The sequence below is a fragment of the Xiphias gladius genome, chromosome 2 (genome assembly GCF_016859285.1).
Source record: "Xiphias gladius isolate SHS-SW01 ecotype Sanya breed wild chromosome 2, ASM1685928v1, whole genome shotgun sequence".
Classification (NCBI taxonomy): domain Eukaryota; kingdom Metazoa; phylum Chordata; class Actinopteri; order Istiophoriformes; family Xiphiidae; genus Xiphias; species Xiphias gladius.
Window position 1 is genome coordinate 10,401,604 of NC_053401.1, and position 24,670 is coordinate 10,426,273.

General features: G+C 42.7%; 1 protein-coding gene across 2 annotated transcripts in view; it reads left to right on the forward strand.

Annotated features, from left to right (window-relative positions):
* wnt5b (wingless-type MMTV integration site family, member 5b) overlaps positions 1 to 17,814 on the forward strand; it is a 79,069-nt gene extending 61,255 nt beyond the window's left edge. Inside the window, exons 3-8 of one of the 2 annotated variants that reach the window (XM_040145902.1) lie at positions 3,977 to 4,140; positions 5,430 to 5,517; positions 5,800 to 5,959; positions 9,766 to 10,058; positions 15,392 to 15,550; positions 15,662 to 17,814. In XM_040145902.1, coding sequence (XP_040001836.1) covers positions 4,025 to 4,140; positions 5,430 to 5,517; positions 5,800 to 5,959; positions 9,766 to 10,058; positions 15,392 to 15,550; positions 15,662 to 15,961 — 1,116 coding nt within the window. In that variant the 5' untranslated portion in view covers positions 3,977 to 4,024 and the 3' untranslated portion in view covers positions 15,962 to 17,814. Of the gene's footprint in view, positions 1 to 3,964; positions 4,141 to 5,429; positions 5,518 to 5,799; positions 5,960 to 9,765; positions 10,059 to 15,391; positions 15,551 to 15,661 lie in introns of those variants that run through there. The other variant, XM_040145894.1, reaches the window with a different exon arrangement.
* Positions 17,815 to 24,670: the final 6,856 nt, after the last annotated feature.

The window sequence follows — 24,670 nt, forward strand, 5'->3', positions numbered from 1 at the left end:
GAGTGTGCGCGGCTTCGCCGCATTCGTGTTTGTGCACAGCCGCAGCAGCGCAGGTGCGGCACGTTAAAAAAAAACCCCATGCCACCTCACTGCCCCCATTGGGCCGGCCGTTGGGTACGAAGCCACGCTGTGCAGCCAGACCTTTGCTCAAACTCACAGGACCAGCGTTTCCAAAGACACCAAAACGATGCACAAGACACCTATTTCCATTTGACGACTGTGCAGCCATAAAAAAAAAACACAGAGTCTTGGGTTGGGATATTATTTTCTCCGTGCACGTATGATATATCCTCAACGGAGATCCAGAATAAACTGTGCACGATACTGCCGTAAGTCATGAGATAGCAATCTAGGTGTAAAATCCAAATCGTTCACAATAAGCGGACCCTTGTCATGACACACTGAAAAGCAGGAGCTGATGCAGGGAGTTTTGGATAAATCAGTGTCTTTTTATAACCAGATGAGGGCGCTGTTGCCATAGTAACCTCATAAGCATATAAACGGGAACAAACCCACGCAAGGTGCCTCATCTATATGGAGACTGGCAGGAACAGACGGACAGCCCCTCGAATACAGTCTCGCCGTGGCTTGCGGACTGTAAGGGTCGCGCCAGTTTTCGGGCTGTTACGCATTGTGATCGCGCTCAACCTGACTTTGACCCAACAGCCGCCCACTCACACGCTACACAGCGGAATATCAATCAGATGTATATTGAAGGCAGCCAGTAACATCACTTCACGGAGCTCCGTGTGTGTGTGTGTGTGTGTGTGTGTGTGTGTGTGTGTGTGTGCGCGCGTGTCTCTGTGTGTGTGTGTGTGTGTGTGTGTTGGGAAGTTTTAGGGGGCCCCGGGAGATGAAAGGTGTGCGGCCCCTGCCTGGCATTGCTGCGGGTCTATTGTCATGCAGAGACGAGTGACATCCGAGTCTCCGCTGCCGCTGTCCACCACGACAAAACGCCAGCGGAAAATCCCAGAGTGAATTTGTAGAAGAATTTAAATTCGTCTACGGGCTCACGAGAGAAAATGTTCGCCCCCGTTAGGAATGCTGACGAGAAGACGGTTGGGACAAACGCGCATGAGCCTTTTCAGAGCGACCCGTGGCGGCGGGGAAATGTGTGTATTTGAACTCATGTCTGTGTCCGCGTTTGAGCAAAACCGCTAGACCTCCTCTCATTGAAATGTGAACCGAGGGGATGTGGAGAAAAAGCAGACGTCCCGCGTACATTTCTTATCATTCCGTAGGTTTTTACGCGCGCAAGATATGGATCAATGAAAGCCAGTGTATTAGTGTATTATTATACTAAGTGTATTATAAGTGTATTATTCAGATTTTTTTTCAACAGATTGAACGCAGCAAAACCGAGTGTGTTTTTAAAAAACCTCGGAGACCAGAGTCTCTAAATGTCAGGGGCCCGGTCTAATCTTTTCTTTGCCCACCTTTGGTGGTGGACGCACTCTTGAGAAGCACCGAGTCAGATCAAAGAGCCCGTTCCGCTGCAGGTTCACCGCCCACCGACCCGTCCGCGGTTTGTCTTTGACCGGGTTATGCATTGAGGGAGCTCGCTTCAACACGCCTTTTCTTTACTCCAGGACTTTCCAGGACCCCTGGCCGCCCGTGTGTGTGTGTGTGTGTGTGTGTGTGTGTGTGTGTGTGTGTGTGTGTCTGTGTGTCTGTGTGTGTGCGCGCGTGTCTCTGTGTGTGTGTGTGTGTGTGTGTGTTGGGAAGTTTTAGGGGGCCCCGGGAGATGAAAGGTGTGCGGCCCCTGCCTGGCATTGCTGCGGGTCTATTGTCATGCAGAGACGAGTGACATCCGAGTCTCCGCTGCCGCTGTCCACCACGACAAAACGCCAGCGGAAAATCCCAGAGTGAATTTGTAGAAGAATTTAAATTCGTCTACAGGCTCACGAGAGAAAATTTTCGCCCCCGTTAAGAATGCTGACGAGAAGACGGTTGGGACAAACGCGCATGAGCCTTTTCAGAGCGACCCGTGGCGGCGGGGAAATGTGTGTATTTGAACTCATGTCTGTGTCCGCGTTTGAGCAAAACCGCTAGACCTCCTCTCATTGAAATGTGAACCGAGGGGATGTGGAGAAAAAGCAGACGTCCCGCGTACATTTCTTATCATTCCGTAGGTTTTTACGCGCGCAAGATATGGATCAATGAAAGCCAGTGTATTAGTGTATTATTATACTAAGTGTATTATAAGTGTATTATTCAGATTTTTTTTTCAACAGATTGAACGCAGCAAAACCGAGTGTGTTTTTAAAAAAACCTCGGAGACCAGATTCTCTAAATGTCAGGGGCCCGGTCTAATCTTTTCTTTGCCCACCTTTGGTGGTGGACGCACTCTTGAGAAGCACCGAGTCAGATCAAAGAGCCCGTTCCGCTGCAGGTTCACCGCCCACCGACCCGTCCGCGGTTTGTCTTTGACCGGGTTATGCATTGAGGGGAGCTCGCTTCAACACGCCTTTTCTTTACTCCAGGACTTTCCAGGACCCCTGGCCGCCCCGTGTGTGTGTGTGTGTGTGTGTGTGTGTGTGTGTGTGTGTGTCCTTGCCCTAAACGTGAGTGTGTGTGTGGGTGTGTGAGGGAGGCGGTTTAGTGGTGTGTCGCCTTTTATTTTCTCAGACTAAAGAAGAAGGGATTAGGCGATTTTGAAGCGCTCACCTTTTATTCAAACAAATTATTCACTTCAGCTGATAAAAGGAATTTGATGCACGTGAACTTTTTTTTTTTTTTTTTTAGGCTGACTGAGGTTTTGCGAAACGTTCAACTTCCATCGCTCATTCTTGGGACTCTCTTTCTCTCTCTTTCTTGGCCCAGACTCATTCCTCCGCTCATTTATGTGTTATTCTTTACTACTCTACCACAATGTCCTGGCCCTGTTTTACCCACTTCGGTGACTGTATATGGATTAACAGACATGTGAAGCACACATTTCACTGTTGAGCTTTAGTAAACGGCCAAAACCGAGAGTGGACAATTCACCGATCAACAACAATGAATGATTTTTTTCCGCCAGGTTTCCGTTTTGTTCATTTCCAACCCTTTTGAGCTCATGGTCTCCAACATCGCAGGTGCCTGCAATCTTAAATGTTGACTGTGCTTTTCCAATATCCATTTGTTGATCTGCTCTGCGCGCGCACGGACAAGGTCGTGCGCAATGTATAGCCGCGGAAGGGTGGGATGGATGGAGAGGGCGGTTGGTGGGTGGGTGGGTGGCTGTGGCGGGGGGGGGGGGGGGGGGGTCCAGAGGTGAAGTGGGGGTGAGAAGAGGAGGAGTGTTTACCAGAGAGAGCGAGAGAGAGAGAGATGTGGAGTGTCCGTGAGGGGACAGGAAGGGAAAGGAACAGTCGCTTTGCTGCTCAATTAGCGTTTTAATCTCCTTGTTAATCTTTCCTCAAGCCAACAACGGGAGCCCACTTTTCACATTGTAGCTTTGTTTTATTTTATTTTATCATTATTATTATTAGTATTATTATAGTAAGAGACGGCGAGTGAGGGAGAAATCGCTTCGCTCTTTGCGTAAAACCCAACTGATACCAAACCATTTTACGCACGTCTTAGAATTGGAGTTTAAACCAGGAGAGTGGACTCACATTTTTTTTTATTTTTTTTTGCAAGCCGCCTCTGACCTTCTAGAATCATGCTGCTGTAATTTCAGATCAGCCATCGACTCTCATCCACAGTGAAACTACCTGGGGATTACAAGTTCTACCCTTTTTGGCTGACTTTTTCAGCATTTTTAATGTAACTTGTGTGTTTTGTTTTTTTTTAAATAATAGAGACTAAAGAAAGGAAAGGGCAGGGGGGAAACGCAAGTAGAAAATAAGAAAATTGGGGCAAAAAACAAAACAAAACAGGACACACGTGTGTCTGACTCGGCATCGCCAGCTTTCGGGGTTTGCGTCCAGACCGAAAGACCCAGCGGGGGCTGTGCAGGACGCCTCGTCACTCTCTGCCCATGTCTCCACAGCAGAGCGCTTTCCCTAACACCGGCTGTAAGGCGGTGACGCGGCGGACCATGGACAACAGGCCTGTACGGAGGAGGCGAACCGGCGCTGTCCGACATCTGCTGCTGGCAGCCGCCTTCCTCGCCTGCAGCTCCCAGCTGCTGGTGGTGGATGCCAACTCATGGTGGTGAGTAACTGAATGATCACTGGCGGCGCATTGATCTTTGAAAGATTATTGGTCTGGTATCGTATAAAACGTGGATTAACTATGACCTCCATTTGGTGGCTATTAAGAGAGTAGCTAAAAAAAACCCCCAGATTTTTATAATAAGGTTTTTGTTTTTGTTGGTCAAAACAACTCTTATACAATAATACAGTATTTATTTTTGCATCGAAGCCCCTTAAAACGTACATATTTTTGATTTTACGCACGACAAGTTAAGCCTCTCATCATAACCCCTATTTCTGTTTGCATCGAGATTACTGATAAAATGTCAACTGGCACATTTTGAGCTAAGGCTTCACTTTGTGTTGCCTCTTGTGTGTGTGTCTGTGTGTTTTTGGGGGGGGGGGTCGTTTTGCGTCGTGCCGAGATGTTCCAGTCGTGTGGTAGAGCACTAACAATGGATGGAACAAATGTGAAGGCTCTGTCACAATATTTACCCTGGCTGAGCCCCAAATGGCAGTGTAAGGTGGCCTGCTGCTGCGCCTTTAGGACCGTCAATTAGCCACGCTTGTTCTTGACTTACAAAATGCAGCTATATGCCTTTCGAGTTGCCCTGGGGTAATGCAGAGGAGGGTGTGTTGCGGGTCGGAAGAGTTCACCTTCCTTTCAAGTTTAATCAGAATAGGATTTGAGTTTCGTAGTTTGTCATTTCCCCTTAGTAGTACACGCGACCATCCCAAGTGCAATTTGAAGACAACACTCCTGTTGCCCAAATAGTGCCAGAATTTCACAAATGAATTTATTGTAATACATGTGACAAGTTGGTGGCACAGATCTGATCTCCTTCTAGCTCTCAGTGCAGTAAGATATTCATACAGTTTGCTTCCTCTTCGTTTGGAAAGCCTCTAGATAGGCCATGAAAGGGCACTTTTTTTGACACAAAGGGTTGAATTTCATAATTTCTGTGTTTGGGGACAGATTTTCTCATGCCTTCTGTTTTTTTTTTTTTCCAAGGCAAGCATGACTCAAAATGATTAATTATGTTACTTTTTCATTAAAGGGAAAGGAAAGGAACCATAAGGATGTATTATCCATTAGAGATGTTCACCAGAGGGGCCTATTTATCTACATTTTATAGGCTGGTTGTACTAATAAAACCCGTGTCTGAACTTTGTCCTCTTGCAGCGCTGAGCTCCTCTCAGAGAGAGAGTCGTACGTCGCAGAGCCTCAGTCTGTGCCACCTCTCTTCGAGCTTAATAGATTCAGTTTATTACTTTGGATCATGAGTTAATCTGGCCTCTGTCTCTCAGGTCACTAGCTCTGACCCCGATCCAGCGGCCAGAGATGTACATCATTGGAGCTCAGCCTCTCTGCAGTCAGCTGTCTGGACTCTCTCAGGTAAGTTCCTGTCTCTGGGAAACACAGCCTACTTTAGACTTTTGCTTATTTTTAGTACAGGTTCATATATTGTAAACTCATCTCTAACCACTCTCATAACTTGAATTCAGTGAGAGTTACATTCCAAGCACCTGATCTTCCTACTAGCTCCTCTTCTGTACCTCCAGTACCCTGACTCTGAGGAACTGAGAATTTCCCCACAGGGACCACTAAAGTATCAAACCATTAGCCGACTAATCTCTGCTAATCTCTCCTTTGCTGCCGCTGTTGTGCGGTCTGCAGGGCCAGAGGAAGCTCTGCCAGCTGTACCAGGACCACATGATCTACATTGGAGACGGAGCCAAGACTGGCATCAAGGAGTGCCAGTACCAGTTCAGACAGAGGAGGTGGAACTGCAGCACTGTGGACAACACATCTGTGTTTGGCCGGGTCATGCAGATCGGTGAGTTGACTGTTTGATTGAAGAAGCTGTTTCTGATCAATTCTATGTGATTGCATATTATTATATGTCAGTATAGCCAGTTTTTCTGTTGTAAGACAATTCCTTGTAAGCCAGAAAACAAGAAAACAGTGATTTCCTCGAGCACGCAAAAGCCCGGAGGCTACTGTTAACTTTATTTGGCATGCAGCGCATTTATGACCCTCAATCAAATCAGAAGGACGTGTTAAAACAGAAAGAAATGTCAGTGGCGCCACTGACATTGCTAATTTTATTTTGAAACATAAAATAAGCAATGACAGAAAAACTTATATGCAGCAGAAACCCTGAAACGCAAGCACAGCATCCAGACATGTACAGTATTTCACGACAGTTCCCATATTCGGATGACATTCTCACTAGATGGTGGCATTAATGCACTTATTAATATCCTTATTTTGAAAGGGCCGTTATTGTGAATATCAGTGTAGTAAAAAGGCTCAGTGAAAACAGTGTCAAGTATGTACATTTTCTCAGGAGGCGGGCGTATAACCCAATGAAAAAACATAATAATCCCAGAGAGACTAATGGTGTGTGGCTGTGAAACTCAACAGTCAGTTCAGCTATTTAATTGTTAAGGGTATTCTTTAAGTATGTCAGGCGTATCGCCAGAATAAAAAAGATTTAAGTTTTAGGGGTTACAAAATTATGATGTGCCTTTTTCCACACAATTTTATCGATTTTTTGATCAAATGTTTAATCTTTTCCTAACATTTTTTCCTCTTGCTATCCCAAGTATAGCCAACACTGAGTTTGTAGTGTAGTCTTATTGGAATGTAAGGACTTGGCATTAGTATCTTTCTTTGCATCTTTGTCTTTCTGTTGAATTTTCCAAAGTAAGCGGGATTTTTCAGAAATTATATTAAGTTTGCCTTCAGTGGCTGTTTGTTTTTGTTTTTTTTCTTAAATGAAACAAATGCCAGGAGATGACTAGAACATTTAACTGGGCATATTATTTGAAATTTTCAGAACTTTTCATATTCTGGTTTTGCCCATAGTTTTTGCTCAGTTCCCAGTTGTCGTTCCCACCTCACGCAAGCGCAGTGAAACGATGAACTCGGGCGCGTAAGAACGAAGACGGGAAAACAGTGCGGGAAGGCAGGGGTTCAAACGCGCAGGAACTAGACCTGTGGCTGCCAAGAGGCGCGTCGTGTATCCCCAGTCATTTTTGATAAATGTCTACCGGTAAGCTCAGGCCCTGGATCAGATTCTTGCGCGTCTAATTCCCAGCGGGCGATGTGGGAAACCTCTCATCAACAAGTAAGTGTCAAATCCGCTGCGGGCAGTCGGACGAGGTGTTTGCGGCCCTTTCCCTGTCTCCGTCCCTCTCTGCCTGTCTCTCTATTGACAGTCAGTCTATCCCCGGGTTTATATGGAGGTGTTAGCCGGTCCATTGTGCTGCGGCTCCCCTTTTGAAATGCACTGATGAGCTGACACCGAGCCGGCAGATCCGGACCTGCTATTTGAAGTCTCGGCTCCGCAGTCCCATAAACCACTCGGCCTCTCGCTCTGTCTCTTTGTCCTGCTGCATAATGTGCACGGCCATCCTGACAGGGACACCGCTCCTAAAACCTGAATGAATGGCCCACACGCCTTCGGCTTTGCATGCATACCTGCCTGTCTGGCTGGCTGGTGTTGATTCCAGGCCATAGGAATCCTATAATATATTATAGACTGATACCATAGGCTACAAATAACACAGCAAAGCGCTTTTATTACCTGGTACCATAGTATGAGAGTCAAAAATAAAAAAAATTCAGAAGATAAAATAGGCTTTCTCTATAATACAGTATGTCCACTGGACTATAACAGGAATTTTTATTGACCTACTCCAGGAGATGAAGTTACCATTATAACCTGGGTATGATAACACACAATAAAATCATAATTCAGTGGATACACCATAATTTGCTTTTAAAAATAGGACACACTAATAGGCTAATATATTACTAAGATTTACAAAACATTATTGAGTACACACACAGCAATAAACAAACTGTCTGTGGGAATATTGTGGCATTAGAAATGCATTACAGACCATAAAAACGTATGAGGGATGGAGGGAGATTATGAGAGGGAGTGGTCCATATTGGATGCCCTCACTTTTCCTTTTTCTATACGTTTACGGATTTTACTTCGCTTAAAGTGTGTGAGCTGTGACCTGCAACTGATTTGTTTTCTCTGCGGCATAGCAGGTGTCTGAACCCGTCCCTGCCATTGTGTCAAAAGAAAACTGATCGTATAAAAACTCAAACGCTGAAATCACTACTAACAACATTTCACTGTGATGTAAATGCAGCCCGGACCGGAGGCACTGCCAAGTTCTTGACTGTTCACATGTAAATCATGGAGTTTCACAGCACTTAACCTCCTACCTGTCAGGCCGTTGTCTCTGTCCTTCTTTACTTCCTTGTGTGTCGGAGTGGCTTGTGTGTTAATGCAGAAAATAGTACATGCAGGTTGCGTTGTGTATTCGACCGTGTAAAATGGTGTTAGGTGGCGTTAGTCTTTGAAGTGAATAGAAATCATTAATATGGACAAGTCTGTTGAATGCTATGCATCCAAGCAACTACAAAGAGTAACAGCAGACTGATCCCTGAAATTCTATTTTATTTTTTGTAATTTTTTTAAAAATTTGAAACTGGCTGGATTTTGTCAAACTCCATAAACCAGCATTACGAGCCGATGGCAGGTAGATAGGGATGAATAGCATCCTAATTTGTGGCCTAAATATTGGATGTGCTCCCGACAAATGTTTGTAAGATTAAGTTTTCCCCTTAAGCCTGCTCCACTCATCTTGTTCCTACATGTGATCTGTTTAAAGGATCAGTTCACCCACCCATCACTTCACTTATCTCTGGGGTTATCCAGCTATGCCGATGTTTTGGTTTAATGTTTTGTCCAGGAATTGAGACAACCATTTCGGAGATTTCTGCCTTTACCCCAGCACAATGGTGGTACTCACTCCATTGAAAAATGACAATTAGCAGCAACATATCTTTCCTGAAAATGTGTCCTTTTTACTCACACACACAGTCAACAGTTTTCATAGGGACTATTTGTTAGGCAGAAAGTAGTTCCAATGAAAACAGTCGGCACAGAGTAAGAGGAAGATTGTTTCTGGAAGGATGTGTCTGAATCTTTCAAATATAATTTCTCTTTGCTGTGAGCACCACAAACGAAATTCCATTTACCTCAGTTGTATTGGGATGGAAGCAGAAATGTAAAAGACAGATATTGCAAAGCCAGGACACATGATACCAAAAGTATCTGAACGCTAGATACAACTAGAGGTAAGAAAGAAAATCTATTTTGTAATCTGGATGAACTGATCCTAAAACAGAAAGATTGACTAGCCAGGCCTGGGACAAATATAACCAATTACACAGAAATTTCCAAATTATTCTGGAGAAACTGATATGTTTACTTCATCAAATGCTGCACATGTTTTATGGATCACTGAGCTGGTATTTAAAGCTGTTGAGTTAAACCAGGTACAGAGTTAGAGCCTAAAATCACAGCTATTGTCTATTGTTAGGTCTACTTGGGTGTGGGGCTGTTTACTGTGGTTGTGTTGGGGGGGGGGGGGTTAACCTGAGCAGCTACCCATGTTTCCTGTCAGTGAATGCGCACACACACACTCCCCAAAACCCTGAATAAATTAAGATGACAGCCACTGTGACAAAATATAGCCTTCTGTGTGCGAGAATTTAAATGCTCAAACCTGTCCTTCAGTTCAGTTTATTTTTTGTTTCTTCCTCTTCCTTCAGGCTCCAGGGAAACAGCCTTCACCTATGCCATCAGCGCGGCCGGCGTGGTCAACGCCATCAGCCGGGCGTGCCGCGAGGGCGAGCTCTCCACCTGCGGCTGCAGCCGTGCCGCTCGACCCCGTGACCTTCCGCGCGATTGGCTGTGGGGCGGCTGTGGCGACAACGTGCATTACGGCTACCGGTTCGCCCGCGAGTTTGTGGACGCCAGGGAGAGGGAGAAGAACTACCCACGCGGGTCACCTGAGCACGCCCGAACACTGATGAACGTGCAGAATAATGAGGCAGGCAGACAGGTATGGAGGACAGCACACACACTTGTACTTTGATTTTTTGTCCTGTAAAAAAGGAGGGAAAGAAAAAATCAATATGAAACTTAAGTTTAGAACTCTGGAAGTGAAACTTCAGTGAACTTTAGTATGTATACACATGCTTCTCAACCCCATTCTATATCTGTGTGTCTTTAAAGAATGTGTGTGTGAGTCAAGGTGGCCCCAGATTGCCTGACCTGCCAGTATTTTTGTGAGTGTGTAGGTTATTTATTGGGAGAGTCCAAATGGTATAACTGCTAACGCCCTTGGAGTCTGGCTAGGTCGCTAGGTCAACACACATTCCACCAGAGTAGCACACAAACACAAATATAACCTCTTACACACATATAAATACAGCAGCACAATGGACAATATCATACAGAAGTTGTATGATGAGGTTTCAGAGACTAAACTTGCAAAAATTGTACACGAAAACAAAGAAGAAAGCAAGGTAGGTTTCGTCAAACTGGCATGCTCAGGTTTTTGAGGTTTTTGTCCCTTGCTGGTCGCCATACGGAGACAATCAGGAGCTCCAAAATTGATGTAGGAGCATGTTTTGAAATGCTTTCAGCCGGGGAGAGCATTGCAAGAAATGCAGTAAAAAGAAACCTTTCACCTTTGACTGGGACGTAAGGGCACACACACACACACACAAACTTTCCTCGTAAAAGGTCCATTTACCCATTCTGGTACACATTGGATCAGGAGAATGTGTTTATCTTCAGTTAGAGAGGCTTTGTTTAAGCTGTTTACAAGACAGAGACACTCAGTGTGTGTGTGTGTGTGTGTGTGTCTGTGTGCGTCTGTCTTCGTCTCTGCACAGCTCAGCTCCATTTGATTTGTGTGAGAGACAGTGAGCCTGGTTTTTGTGCGTGTGCGTGTCAGAGGTCAAAGGTGAGGGTCTGGAGAGGTTGTGTTTCTGCTGAGGGTCCCATTGGGGCTATAGGAGAGTGTATGAGAGAAAGATCTACTGCTACAGCCTTGTATTAACACATGCATACACACACACAGTTCTGTAACACACACTCTTTTTGAATGACTTTTCCTCCTCTCTCCTGTTTGATTCTTTGCTTTCATTGTTGTCTGTCCACTGGAATGGAAGAGAGGAGAAGAGAGAGATGAAAAGGAGGAGAGCAAGAGAGGGGAAGACAGTTTCTCTCCTTCTCTCCGTCCCTCTTCTCTCCTTTTCTTTCGGGACATGCTGGTTTGTCTTAAGCAGGATTTGTCTTGCTTGGTTGAACAAGGCAAACCACAGGGCTTTTGTAGAGGTGACAGGGGCGTGCCGCTGTGTGTGTGTGTGTGTCTGTGTGTGTGTGTTGTGTGTGTGTGAGTGTGTTAGTGTGTGTGCGTGTTTCAGTGTGTTTGTGTGTGCGTGTGTGTGCATGTGTGTGTACAAGCGTCTGGAGACAGAGACGCAGGGTGAGGAATGGGACTCCGTCACACTCCCCCGATTCTCAAAGCACAGACTTACACACACACGCACACGCACACACACACACACACACACACACACACACACACAGTCACTTAGGTCCACTGTCTCCATTTCACACAAATGAAATGAGGCAGTGCTTGTCACATAGAGACCGAAACAACTAGATGTACATTCCCAGTCTAAAGACAATAACAGGCCACTTTTCGTCGCTTCTGCTCTAAACACAGAAGTAAACTTTATAATTTATCCATCAACCTGTGGACAACTTGGCTGCCTGTTGCAACAGTGACAAATCTCAACAGTTTCGATTTGCGGAATGAAATAAGTCATCAAAAAAGAGAAACTCTTCATCTGTGAATCCTCAACCTTTGCAGCCATGCTGGGCAACCAAGCAATGGGCAAACACACGCAAATGCAATTTGGATTATAAACAAGATCTTGTTTAATTACATGTAAATTTTACAACATAATGCACAAAACCTGCAGATTTTTTCTATTTGATGTAATAGTATAGCTATTAAGTGCTGGCATGACAGGACACAGAGTATACTGTATATGGGCATATGTCATAGAGTATGTAAGATGTAAAATGTTATGTTAAAGTTTAAGATCTGATTTTCAGTTTGTTTCAGTGTAAATCTCTCAGGTAAAAGTCAAATAGGACTTTGTTAGAACTGAGCAAAATCAGCTCCATTGGGTGTCTGCATACGCAAACGTGTCCACACATTGCATAGTCTGCACAGTCATATATTTTGGGCTGCATATGGACGGGGCGTGTTGACCCTTGCAGATATGGATGGAACTATATACTGGACTTTTACCTGTACTAGCCAACAAACATTCTAGTCTTTTTTCTGCAGTGGGGTGGTCCTACAAAATGCCATCGCATGTCGTCTCCTCCTCATGTGGACAGAGACGAGTGGGGGAGGACAGCAGTAAGTCAGATAGATGGATTAACATAAAAGAAAGCCTAAGATGTAACAACAAAGTTCTTAATATTAACAAGTGGATCAGACATAAAATGTGCCCATTTTTGGCTCTCTTTACTCCTTATTCATTGCTTTTCCTGTCACAAAGGGTGGGCTATTTTCTCTATTTCTGCCCCATTCTAGTACTGACTCTACACACACAGACACACACACACACACACACACACACACACGGCTCCTAACCCCTAACCCTGTCTGAGCAGAACCTATTGTGCCTGACACAGAGACCATGTCTCCACCATGGATGACTGAGCGAGCGTGTGTGTGTGTGTGTGTGTGTGTGTGTGTGTGTGTGTGTGTGTGTGTGTGTGTGTGTGTGTGTGTGTGTGTGTGTGTGTGTGTGTGTGTGTGTGTGTGTGTGTGTGTGTGTGTGTGTGTGTGTGTGTGTGTGTGTGTGTGTGTGTTCCAGTGTCATTGCGCCCAGCAGGCATGACCTACCAAATAGCTCAGTATGATGCTGGACACACACATGCATGGTTTGATTTGACAGCATGAAGTTATTGGCAGCTTGTAATGTGTAATAATAATAAAAAAGTGTTTCTATAGCACTGTTCATACAAAGAATGAGGCTCAAAGTTATTAAAAAATGAAACAAGTAATGTGGGATAACACATAATATCATTAGTTATAAAACTAACTAAATTAGATCTGTTTTAGGCTGTTGCTCAAAAACTTTCTACCATTTGGTTACGTAATATCCTTGGAAATGTATAGATGAACAAAAGTTGCATCTTCAATTTCTTAACTGCGGTTGCTCTAAACATCTCATAAACCCCACAGTGGGGGATCTGAGTCAACATGAAGGCTCGTAAAACAGCAAGGAGTCACAAAATATGAGGATTTCCTCCTTATGAGGAATGTATGACACTGATTCTTACTTTAAAAAACCTAATCTTTAACCTCCCATTAACTCCTCTATCATTCTGAACAATAGAGAGATTTAAAGAGAAATACTCAACACATTCCTAAAATAGCGGCTTGAGAATTCCAGAAAGTTGTCATTGCAAAAAATGTGAGAAAATATCAAAAAACAAAACCACAAACCCTTATTTAAAAAAGGCTTTTCCTCTTCTACAAAATGTCATTGTCCCCTGCTCTCAGTTTCTTGTCTGAGGAGGTCACGGGGGTCGAATCACAGGATTGGAGGGTGCCGAGTGCTATGCCTGCTGGGTAGTAAAATTGAGGAGAGGGTAGCAGGGGTGGGAGGTGGGGGTCGGTGGGGTACGGGATGCAGGGGTTAACAGAGGTGAGAAGGTAATTGAGATCAGACAATGTGAGGAGACAGAATGATGGGTTTCGTTTGTGGGGAAATTAGGAGTCAGAAATAATTGAATCAGTGAGTACGGTGTGTCGATGGATCTGTCCTTGTCTCAGCCGCAAAACATAAAACGGTGCAGGATTAGTGACACAGTACTTGTGTATGATTCATGTGAATGTGCGTGTGTGTGAGGAGGGGGTGTGTTATGTGACTTGTTTACTGAATGCTGTTGAACTGACCTGGTAAAGGTGAAGGGGTGAAGGGCTCCCTCTAAAGTTCACTGCTGCTAGGATGATAAATCTTGTGCTTCCTGTTTTTTGTTTTTTGTTTTTTTTATAACCAACATACCCAAAAACAAAACAAATTTCATAAAGTTTAAACTATGCCAAACCATTTTTCAAAAATACTACAAGGTAATGGTGAAAATGCATGATAATGGGGGTAGTTTGGCTAAACTTGGCTCCGTACTATTTGAAGATTCAATGTCCCGGAAAACAGGTCAGTGTTTCTGGTTAAAAGTAAGTGTTTAATCAGGAAATCACAGCAGGATTTTGAAGAATCTAGAACAAGGAATTATGTTTATATTTATATTCTTAGACATTTGTATCATCAGTTTCAAGAAAAAAGTAATAAATTAACGGCAGATGCCTGGCAGACCCCTATGATCTCTCTACTATTTCACTGAAAGCCACTGACTTTATAGCTGAAGTTCTTTTATACATATTCTTTAAAATGACTGCTTTCTATATACGAACTGTGTGGGAAAGTCAATTTACAATAGAGCCTCATTTCCTCTGGTTACCAGTAGACCTTCTATTCTGAGTCAGCTGTTTGTTTTAGTTGGGTGGAGCAGTATTGACAGCAGTGTCGGAGAACAGCACATATGGAGCAAAAATCTTTTCTTTGTTTTTCTTTGCTTTGCATTTTCCCTTTTGTTTATCTGTTTCACTTCACATTTTTAGCGGAAAGGGGGTTCTGCACCGTGGTGACAGAAAACCGGAGACGGGGATTTTTCCAGATTTAAAGCTGTGCAAAGCTATTTGTGGGGGAGACGTCCCTTAGTGAGTGCAGCAGTACAGGGACAAGTGCACTGCTGGCACATGTAGATCTATGTGTGGTGTATCTTCTTTCAGCCATTATCAATGTTTTTTTCCTTCCCAATTAATTTGGAGCTTTAGGTTAGGTTTTGTATAAACTCCAGCTAAAAAAATCTATCATCTGGATTAACTTGATTCCTCCAGGGGCAGTTTGTTGAGCACCTTGTCTGCATCACTTCGCTAAAACACTTGATGGGAGGGAGTAGTTGCACATGTTCATCACTAGATGGTAGCAGCGTAGCAGGAAATATAAATCTACGGCTGCCCGTTGCAGAGTTTGAAAACAAGGAGTCTTAAACTACTGGCCCCAGGGTCAGCTCCAGTCTGTGAAAAAATTCCATGAGGCCCCTTGCATGTTAAAATTTATTGCAATGTCCTTTTATATCTTTTATTTCTTATTTATTATAGTCTTTGATGTTAGACTAATATTTGATTTTCATGGAAGGCTGCAAAAAAAGTGTGATAAGGTATAGATGAAATGAGGCATAAAGAAACCAAGTGATTGACAATATCTCTTTCTCTATCTCTCTCTCCACCAGGCAGTCTATAACCTTGCTAATGTGGCCTGTAAGTGTCATGGAGTCTCGGGTTCCTGCAGCCTGAAGACATGTTGGCTCCAGCTGGCCGACTTCAGACGTGTCGGAGAGTTTCTGAAGGAGAAGTACGACAGCGCCGCAGCCATGCGCATTGGACGCAAGGTATTCAATTCATAGCTGATGCACCTCCTACCTCAAGTTGAACAGAAATACACACACAAAAAAAATCATTTAAAATCATACACCAATTATCTCTTTCTTTATCTCATCCAGGGAAAGCTTGAGCTGGTCGACAAACGCTTCAACACCCCGACCCCGGAGGACTTGGTCTACATTGACCCCAGCCCGGACTACTGCCTCCGCAATGAGACCACAGGCTCCCTGGGCACGCAGGGCCGCCTCTGCAACAAAACCTCGGAGGGCATGGACGGCTGCGAGCTGATGTGCTGCGGCAGAGGGTACGATCAGTTCAAGACCTACAAGCACGAGCGCTGCCACTGCAAGTTCCACTGGTGCTGCTACGTCAAGTGCAAGCGCTGCACGACACTCGTGGACCAGTTTGTGTGTAAATAGCACCCTGACAGACGACAGACGGATGGAAGGGGATGAAAAAGGAGGAGAGGGGGACATTAGTGGGACAGAGGGATGGTGGAGGGTGAAGGATTTGTGATGGGAAGGGGATTTTTCAGGGTTTTGTTCAGGATGAGTTAAGACAGTAAGTTCCATTTTCTGACAAAGCTGCTCTTGTCTTTTTCCTCACCTCCAATGATAAATCTCCTACCTTTTCACAACAAAGTGCAAAAGCCTCATAACACCTGTGCGGCCATTTTTTGTGTGTAAACAGCAGAATAATGAATGGATAAATGAGGAAGAACAACAGATGAATGGGAGGAGAGACAAAAGTAAGAAGCAGGGAGGAATGGGAGGTCTTCCACACTTTTCAGACAACTCTGTGAGAGTCTTGTTTTCCCACCACTCCGTCATCACTTTCTACTTTTCTGTATAATATCCTGATCACAACCCTGAAGGGAAGGAGGGATGGAGGGAAGGAAGGACAAACAAAACGGATGAACAAAGAAAGACATCAAGGATAAACGCAGGTGAAGGTGGAACAACTGGATCCTAAAAAGGGGACACATATGACTAGTGTGAGATGATTACGAGAAATGAAATAAATATATAATTAAATAATAAATAAACATACAACTCTGTTTGTTATTTAAAAAGACTCGAGCAAGCCTGAGACACAGTTTGGACCCATAAAACTGTTCACATGTTTGGGGACCCCCCCCCCCACTCACACAAACACAAATCATTACAATCCTTATGGAGTTTGAGTGCTGACCTAGTGGTGTCACCATGTGTGTTTCAAAGACCCTCTGACCTTTAACCCCGCAAGAGAAACCCCCCCACATGCTTGAGTTGTGCTGACATTGCCAGACACACCTGCAACATGTTCAGGAATGCAGAGAAGCCCCGACTGAAACAGATAGAAGAGAGAAAAAAGAAGGGGGATCGCTTATTGGGGGTACAAATGACAAATGGGGTGAATGGAGGGAAAAAAGAAAAGGGGAAACAGTAATGAATTTGAAAGAACAGAAGGAGAAGGACTGTGGGTGATTATTTTTGCAACAATATCAACAAAGCTACACTGCTGATTGGAAAACTCAAGCAAAGGAAAACCCAGCTCTAGATCTCTGTTCAAAAATACAATAAAGTGCAGCCACGACACTTCATCTCCAAGTCAAAATGGACTAATGACTTATAGTACACACTCTTCCACTTGTCTCAGCGTAACTGCTGCTGTGACCTGACAAGTGTGTCTGTGCAGGTTAATGAGGCTCGCCGGCTGCAGCCGTCTCGACGCGCTGGCTGTTTAAACAAGCAGCTCACACCGGCAGCCCGGCTCCGTGACCTTCATCTGACAGTGAAGCGAGCGAGAAAACCTCCATTAGTGAGATTAATGTGCTGTATCTGCTTTAATGAAACCGCACTAAGAGACACGTTCACTGTGAGTGGACCTCTTCATCTCATGTTGTTATGCAACTTATCAAGTCAACAAAAAGCCCTGTGGTGTCGATTTGGCAGTTGTGCCACCAATTTATAACGTTTTGTAACACTGTTGTACCGTGAATTTTATAATTTGCGTGGGTTGGGTTGAGAATATTGTAAGTTTATAATATAATACAATTGATGGACACAGTTAATAACAAACACGAAGAGGACAAAGTGAACAGAAGAGGACTGAACATGCTGTGGAAAAATGAATGTGTGAGTGCGGCAAAACAGAAAGGACTGCAAATTATTATGGGCTACTTTTAAAAAATAGTAGATCAGAAAAGAAAGTATATTTTATTATTGTTTTTCATCCTCTGTTTTCTATGTTTTATACGTGAGCATTACTATGTATACTTTTGATAAACTAGTCTTGGACAATGAGGCTTTGTTCTTTTTTTTTTGAGTCTGCTGCAGTTCTTTTGGAAAAGTCTGATCCCAGCCAACATTTTCCCTCTGTTCCCCACCAACATGACAACTACAGACGAGTCTTTGTCATTTCGAGGGTGTTTTGGAAAAATGATGCCACAGTTGCTAAAAGGGGACAGGAAGTCACGCAGTACAAGATGCAGAATGACAGTACTGCCATTCACAAAACAGGGCCAAAGAAATTCTGAAAATTATAAATGGAACGAGTTTCACTTTAGGTGAAAGCCATTCAAAGGATATGAAAAAAATAATGGACAAATGGCAGGTCATTCTAGCACCGGTTAAAGGGTTGTCAATAGTCATTTTAGTGATTGCCGTGATGTGTGTCGATGAAAGACTTCTTTTGAGACGAGACAGTTATGCAGAACTGGCTTTTCCAATCGCTTTTCATAGACTCGCTCCATTAAATGGCAAATTTTGCGAGGAGAGCACAAACCCGTCACAACAAAAAAAAAAAAACTCTCCATTGAAACTAGTTGGGATGAAATCCTTGTTATAGCCATTAAGACTGTGACACTAAAACTTTCCACTCAAGTCAGCAGAAAAAAGCAACAATATTACCCCTAATATGTCTTTTGAGTTTTTTCATATTCATTATGAAGCCTCACTGATATATAGCTGAAACAATTAAATACAAATGGTTATTTGTTCAATCTTGAATTTACCCAGATAAATTTTACGTCTGCACTTTCCAAGTATTACAGTTTCTTAGGTGCATAATTAAAGATTTCAACTCCAGACTTTCATTAGAGGCAACTATGATCCCCACAGACTGAATCTGGAGTTAATCTTTACATTTACATTTAAATTCAACTCAAATGACACGAAGTAAAACATTTCGCATACATCCTTGTCGAACAGTCTTGATGATATCGGTTTTCTCAGATAAAAAAGTAAAATATCACGTATGTCCGTAAAGTTGAATGCAGTCTCCTCGCCCTTCAGAAAATGATTTTTTTAGTTTATTTATTAGAGTTTTGCCTTTTTTTCCCCCTGCTTTATTAAAAAAAAAAATATATATATCCGATCTGTTTTAATTTCTCACGTCACCTTGAGACCTGTGATCCCATCAGAGAGACAAACACCTTGTCCATTCCTTGACTCCTCATCTGCTCCATGGCTGCCGGGCTCTTAGTAACTCTCTGCGGAGAGAGTGTTTGTGTTGCAAAACTTCATTCTCTGTCCATGCTTTGTTTGATTTGGATTCTCTTGTGACGACTCTATGCTCACGGCGGTGTGACCTCATCTCTTCTTCATAACTTTATAAAATGCTCCAGCAGCTTTGCTCGGCAACCTCTAACAGCTCGGAGTGGTGAATGTCAAGCGAACAGTCATGGCTAAGCAGGTCTGTACAGTGACCTAACTAACAATCCCATTACTTTTAGCTGCTCACCACTAATTGGATTAGACCACTGACCAGAGTAGCATGACCGACCTACAGTACTGTCTCTGTGTAATCCTCCTCACCTGACAGAGGACTCTGGCTGTGTGTGTGATGTTCCCTCTCATTGTAGACAAAACTGCTGCTGCTGATTGCTGCTTTGAACACTAGTACTTATGTTTTTATTGGTTTATCTATGTCTGCCCTTTATATCGTGTCATTAAGTATGTGTGTGTGTATTCGCTTAAGATTAGACCAGAGAAAGTGGAAGCAGACGGTTTGTCTAATCCTTTTCACCTGACAGCCATCTGTTGCTGTGATGCTGATAACTTGAAATGTGTGAAACAAACAAACAAGAAACAATTATTGACGTAATCTGTCATTTTTGAGGCCTTTATTATTTTTAAGAATAGTTTCTTTCTGTTTAAGCCAATGTATTACAGAATGCAAACAGGACTTGGGCACTTTGTAGAAATAATTATTTACATTTTCTCATTTCGTTTTCCACCACAACTAACACCTTGAATGTCTTTTTCTGTCCATGTCTCGTAGGTGTTCGGTGATGTGCAGCTGTCCTGCAGCTTTGAGTGGTTTACATGCATTATCCTTATCGTGCTCTGTGCAGCTTTGACTGTGCTCTTACTGGAGACACAGTTAAGGGCCACCACCCGGACAAAGCATCTAGCTGCTGGCCTCTTGGCTAATCTGCACACAAAACTGGCCCAGAACACCAGTACAGTATTTTAAGAATGGCATTAATGGGAGCTAGCTGAGTCCTGTTCTGACCCCGGGGCCTTAACTACAGGACCTTTCAGTGTTTCACTGCCAGCTGGCTAATTATGTAGCCAAACCTGCTTAGCGGTATGCCTTGCAGTTGGACTACGTTACCATAAGAATGGCTCATACAGGTCATCTTAACGTCTCTCCTCTTTTCTCTGTGCTGTTCTCTGGGGGTGAGCATTTCCTCTACAACCTGTTCTCGCTCTGTTGGACCCGGAGAGGGGAAGCTGGAAGCTCCGGTTGCGGCTCCTGTTGTGTCAAGGGGGAGAAAACTGCTAAGGCTGGAGATCATTCTGGATAAAAACAGCGTTTAAATAGACAAAGGTGCGCAAATAAAACGAAGCCAAGCTCTTCCATTATGCAGATCACATTGGGCCCCTTAAGACGTCATTCTTAGTGTAAAAATCTGTGAGAATGTCGTCGGGGTAGCGCTATACTTTTGACAGAGGTTAATTTTCAATGTGGTCTCACTCGGGAAAAAAGCTACTTTAGCTCATTTTACCGTAGCTGTACATAATGCCAGAAGAAAACTCTACAATGAGATCTTGTAGTAGTGTGTGTGTAGATTTTACCAGCAGCTGCTGTAGTTACGCGATCCGTAGGCGAACACTATGATCTGGATTAGCTGAAGTCAAAAAGGCACAACCTCATTCTCTCTCTGTCTGTCTCTCTCTCTCCCTCTCTCTCTCTCTCTCACACACACACACACACACACACACTCTCTTTCACACACACAAGGAACATTTACGGTCTATTTCTGTGTCGATTGCTCTGCTTCTGTCGTATTCTGCTCAAAGACCAAATCAAACACAAATGTTCAGCCACTTATCTGTTAGCTCATTCATCCATATGCTTTCTACAAGCCTGGGCAGGAGCAGGATGAACCCGCTGAGTCCTGATAAACCAGAATATCTAATGTTCTCAGGATGGTACTGTATGTGGTAAATGTACTGTGAGCTGAATGTTCAATTCCCTCATCAATACTACTTCTCTGATGTCTTATTAACCCCCTCTCTTGCACATAAAGATCCAATAGACTACAAGTAGTTCTTATAAAGCTTCAGACACTCAATGTACATGTTTGTTTGGAACATGTATATGCATCCCTGGCTGTTGCAGCTGGTGTAAAGTAGAAAGACATGAAACCACACACAGGCCACAGACCAGACAAACACTGGGAATCCCAACATTTCCACAAAAAAAAACTACAAATATGCAAATTAATAATGCAACACGCATAACTTTTGCATGATCAAATGGGAATTGTGCTATAATTGTTTTCAAAAAAGTTTATTTATAGGGGACAATATCCATAATAAGTTAATGGATTCAGTTATTTCAGTCAAAGGTTTGGCAGTTTGTGGATGTTATTCGAACAAAATCTAAATCCATGATGTGCTGTGAGCGTATTCAGGCTGCTTTTCATTGCAAAAAGCCGGTGCAAACTGCAAAATGAAGATGTTAAGCGTCATCACCTGGAAATTAAATCCATTAAAGCTATCATCAGACCAATTTGAGGAATTCAGGGCAGCAGCCCTGAAACGATTATTAAAATCAAACTGTGATACCAGAAAAGTAATTTCTTAACCAGCCCCATCAGCAGGTAAAGACAGTACGTGACTTATTACCTAAAAACTTACACAATATTAACAACACAATTTATAAACTGTTCTTCTCAGTGCGACAGCTCTTTTTAACTGAAGGCGGTAATTAAAACTTTCCATGACCTGTGAAACGGAATGAGGTGTGGTGGGTGTTGAACAGTTAACATAATGCCCTCTTCCCTTCTTTCACAACCTTTGTGTGTGTGTTTGTGTGTGTTTGTGCGTGCGTGTGTGTGTGTGTGTGTTAGATTAGGGTGTTAGTAACCAAATGTGGAATCACGTGTGCTACATTCAGGCTTGTTTTGCCATGGATGTTATCACTGTAGCTCTATAGTTTCCAAGCTGTTTACTGAAGGTGGAGGGTGAAACTTCAAATCGTGAGAGTCTCAAGCTGCATTTCTTCATTTGTTTACTTTGTCACGACATGTTAGCTCCTAGTTGCATTTACATTTTGATATACATCACACACTTTGTAATGTAGTATTTTTTTTAACAATTTTAGAACTTCAGATGACACTGTTGCACAAAAGCGACAGCAACTGAAAGAATTAACACTTTTGATTGACATTGACTTCTGAGCTACAGAAAATTAAGTGACTTTTAAACTTATTTCTTTAATGTTATTCTCAATAATTCTCTTGTATGTTTAAATCTTTCACTGTTGCATGTATACGTGCAATTTACAAAATATATGGACTTTTTATTATTATTATTATTATTATTTTAAATACTTGCAAATACTAATGAAAGTCTTTTTCAGTCCTCTGTGTGTCTGAATCAAACATCAGACATTGTGTTCACTGTCCAACAGCACCTAATATCTTCATTCATTTGGTTTATTTCTTCAGAAACAACAGAGAAATAAAAACACATATTGTGTTAGTACATATTGTGCACACAGGGTTCATAGACACCTGGAACAACGCTGACTGACTCTTTACATTTCTTTAACCAAGCCCAGTAAAGTCTTAAGCAAAGTTATAAAGCAGCCACGGCTACTTTGTTGCTCCAGTTGGTACAGCAGCAACGGATGATCTAAATGGTCACATTAACCAAGGAGGTCCTTGCACACATGCTCCCACGTAGACACAGACAGAGCAACAAAGAAACAGTTAAATGCAGGATTAGCAATATGAACTTGGTGCAATCAGAAATCAGCATTATGCAAACAAACTGCAACAGCCTGCCAACTGTGAGTGCATGTCACCACCACTGTGAGTTCACTGGTGGGCTGTGGAGCTGAAGATCTCCCTTTAGTAACCAGCAATTCCCCCATGTTTAGAGGCATATTAGATCTTTTGTTTAAAAGGGCATGTTTGAGCATTTGCAATCACCTAAACACTGGAATGAACCGGAGGAAATACATCGCTCAAACTCTACAATTTTAAAACAAAAACAAAATCGAAACTCATAAATTATGTTTTATAAAAGGATGACGGAATTTAATGAAGTGAATTCAGAGAAATACTGATAAATGACACTGACTATGATGCTGATATATCATGGGTTCTTTTCTGATATATGGCCGGGTATTAGTCGTTCTGTATTATCTGCTTCTCCTAGGAGAAAGCAGGATGACTGAGACAAATTCCTAGAACAGACAATTTTGAAGGAAACAACCATTCCGTATTTTAAGCACTTAATCCTGTGTCCTCAGACAAACATGCTGAACCACACTATCAGTAACAAACAAGGCTGAAATCACATCACATGCTGTGCCTGTGTACACTGAGGCCTTGGCACAGACTCTAAAAATACATCACTTTATACTGTAAAAAAAAATACAAAAACTCAATGAATCAAACCACGAGGATTGACTTTGACAGAAAGTCAGGCAGAGGGAGATAAACTCCATGCCAGCCTGCCAGTTCAACAGATTACCTGAAAAACCACAGGCATTTTCAATAAAAACACATGTTCAGTAAATAATGAGTAATGTAATAATCATTTTTAAGTTATTATAAGTTATGTGAGATACTGTTAGAGCTCTAGAAAATACTGTAACCCATTTTGCTTTGTAAATGTGGCAGGTGAGTAGGGCAGTCACATCAAGTTCCCTTCTAACTTTATCTGTGTAATTATACTTTTTTATACTATATTGTAAAGTTGTTGTCAGATTTTCCTTCCATAAACTGTAAAGAGTAGAGATCCACCAATAAACTACTCTTTAGTTCAAAGACAATAAAACTTCACCCATCATTAGCAACTCTTATCAATCAGGTAAGATAAGAGAAACTCAATGCCCCAGGAGCATACAACAATAATCATGTAAAAGTGCTACGGTAACATCATACACTGAGATCCATTTATCTGCAGTAGAAAAGCAATGGAAACAATATTTATAACATTTTTAGAGCCATATCTTCCAAATGGTATTTCTGTGGCCTTTCCTTTCCCTGAAAACAAAAAGATATCCGTTGAAAGAGTTGTCAGACGTGTTTAGTGGTGCGACTCGCGCACCTGATTAACCAGACCAATGACAGTCTGCTGAACTGTGCTAAGGCTGAGTTTAGCAACACACCCAGCTACCAAAGCTTTGCATCACAACAAATCCATTTACACAATCATGCAATCAGAGTTAACCCTACTTGCGACACAGCAGGGTATGTGTTCTGTCTCAATGTGCACCCATGGATATGTACAGAGTGCAGATGATCCAAAAGTGGGGTGATTCTCAGCATGAAGTCATTTTTATCCCACTGCATACTCTGTTCTCTGGTGGTCGAGTTGCACTGTCACACCACCTGCACCTCTTTCATTTATACTGTGCTGTTGCTCCACACATGTGCTGAGGATATATAAATAGATAAATGAGTCTCTTGTCAACAATTTTTATAAACAATTATTCACTTAAGTCATATATCAACAAAAAATGCCAAATATTTGCTTCTTTCTGCCTCTTAAATGTCAGGCATTTCTTTCTTTATATCATTATAGATTTAATATCTGTAGGTTTGGGCTTGTTGAAAGAAACAAGCAATTTCAAAATGTCACTTTAGGCTTTGGGATGAGAGATTGCATGGTCTAGGCTGG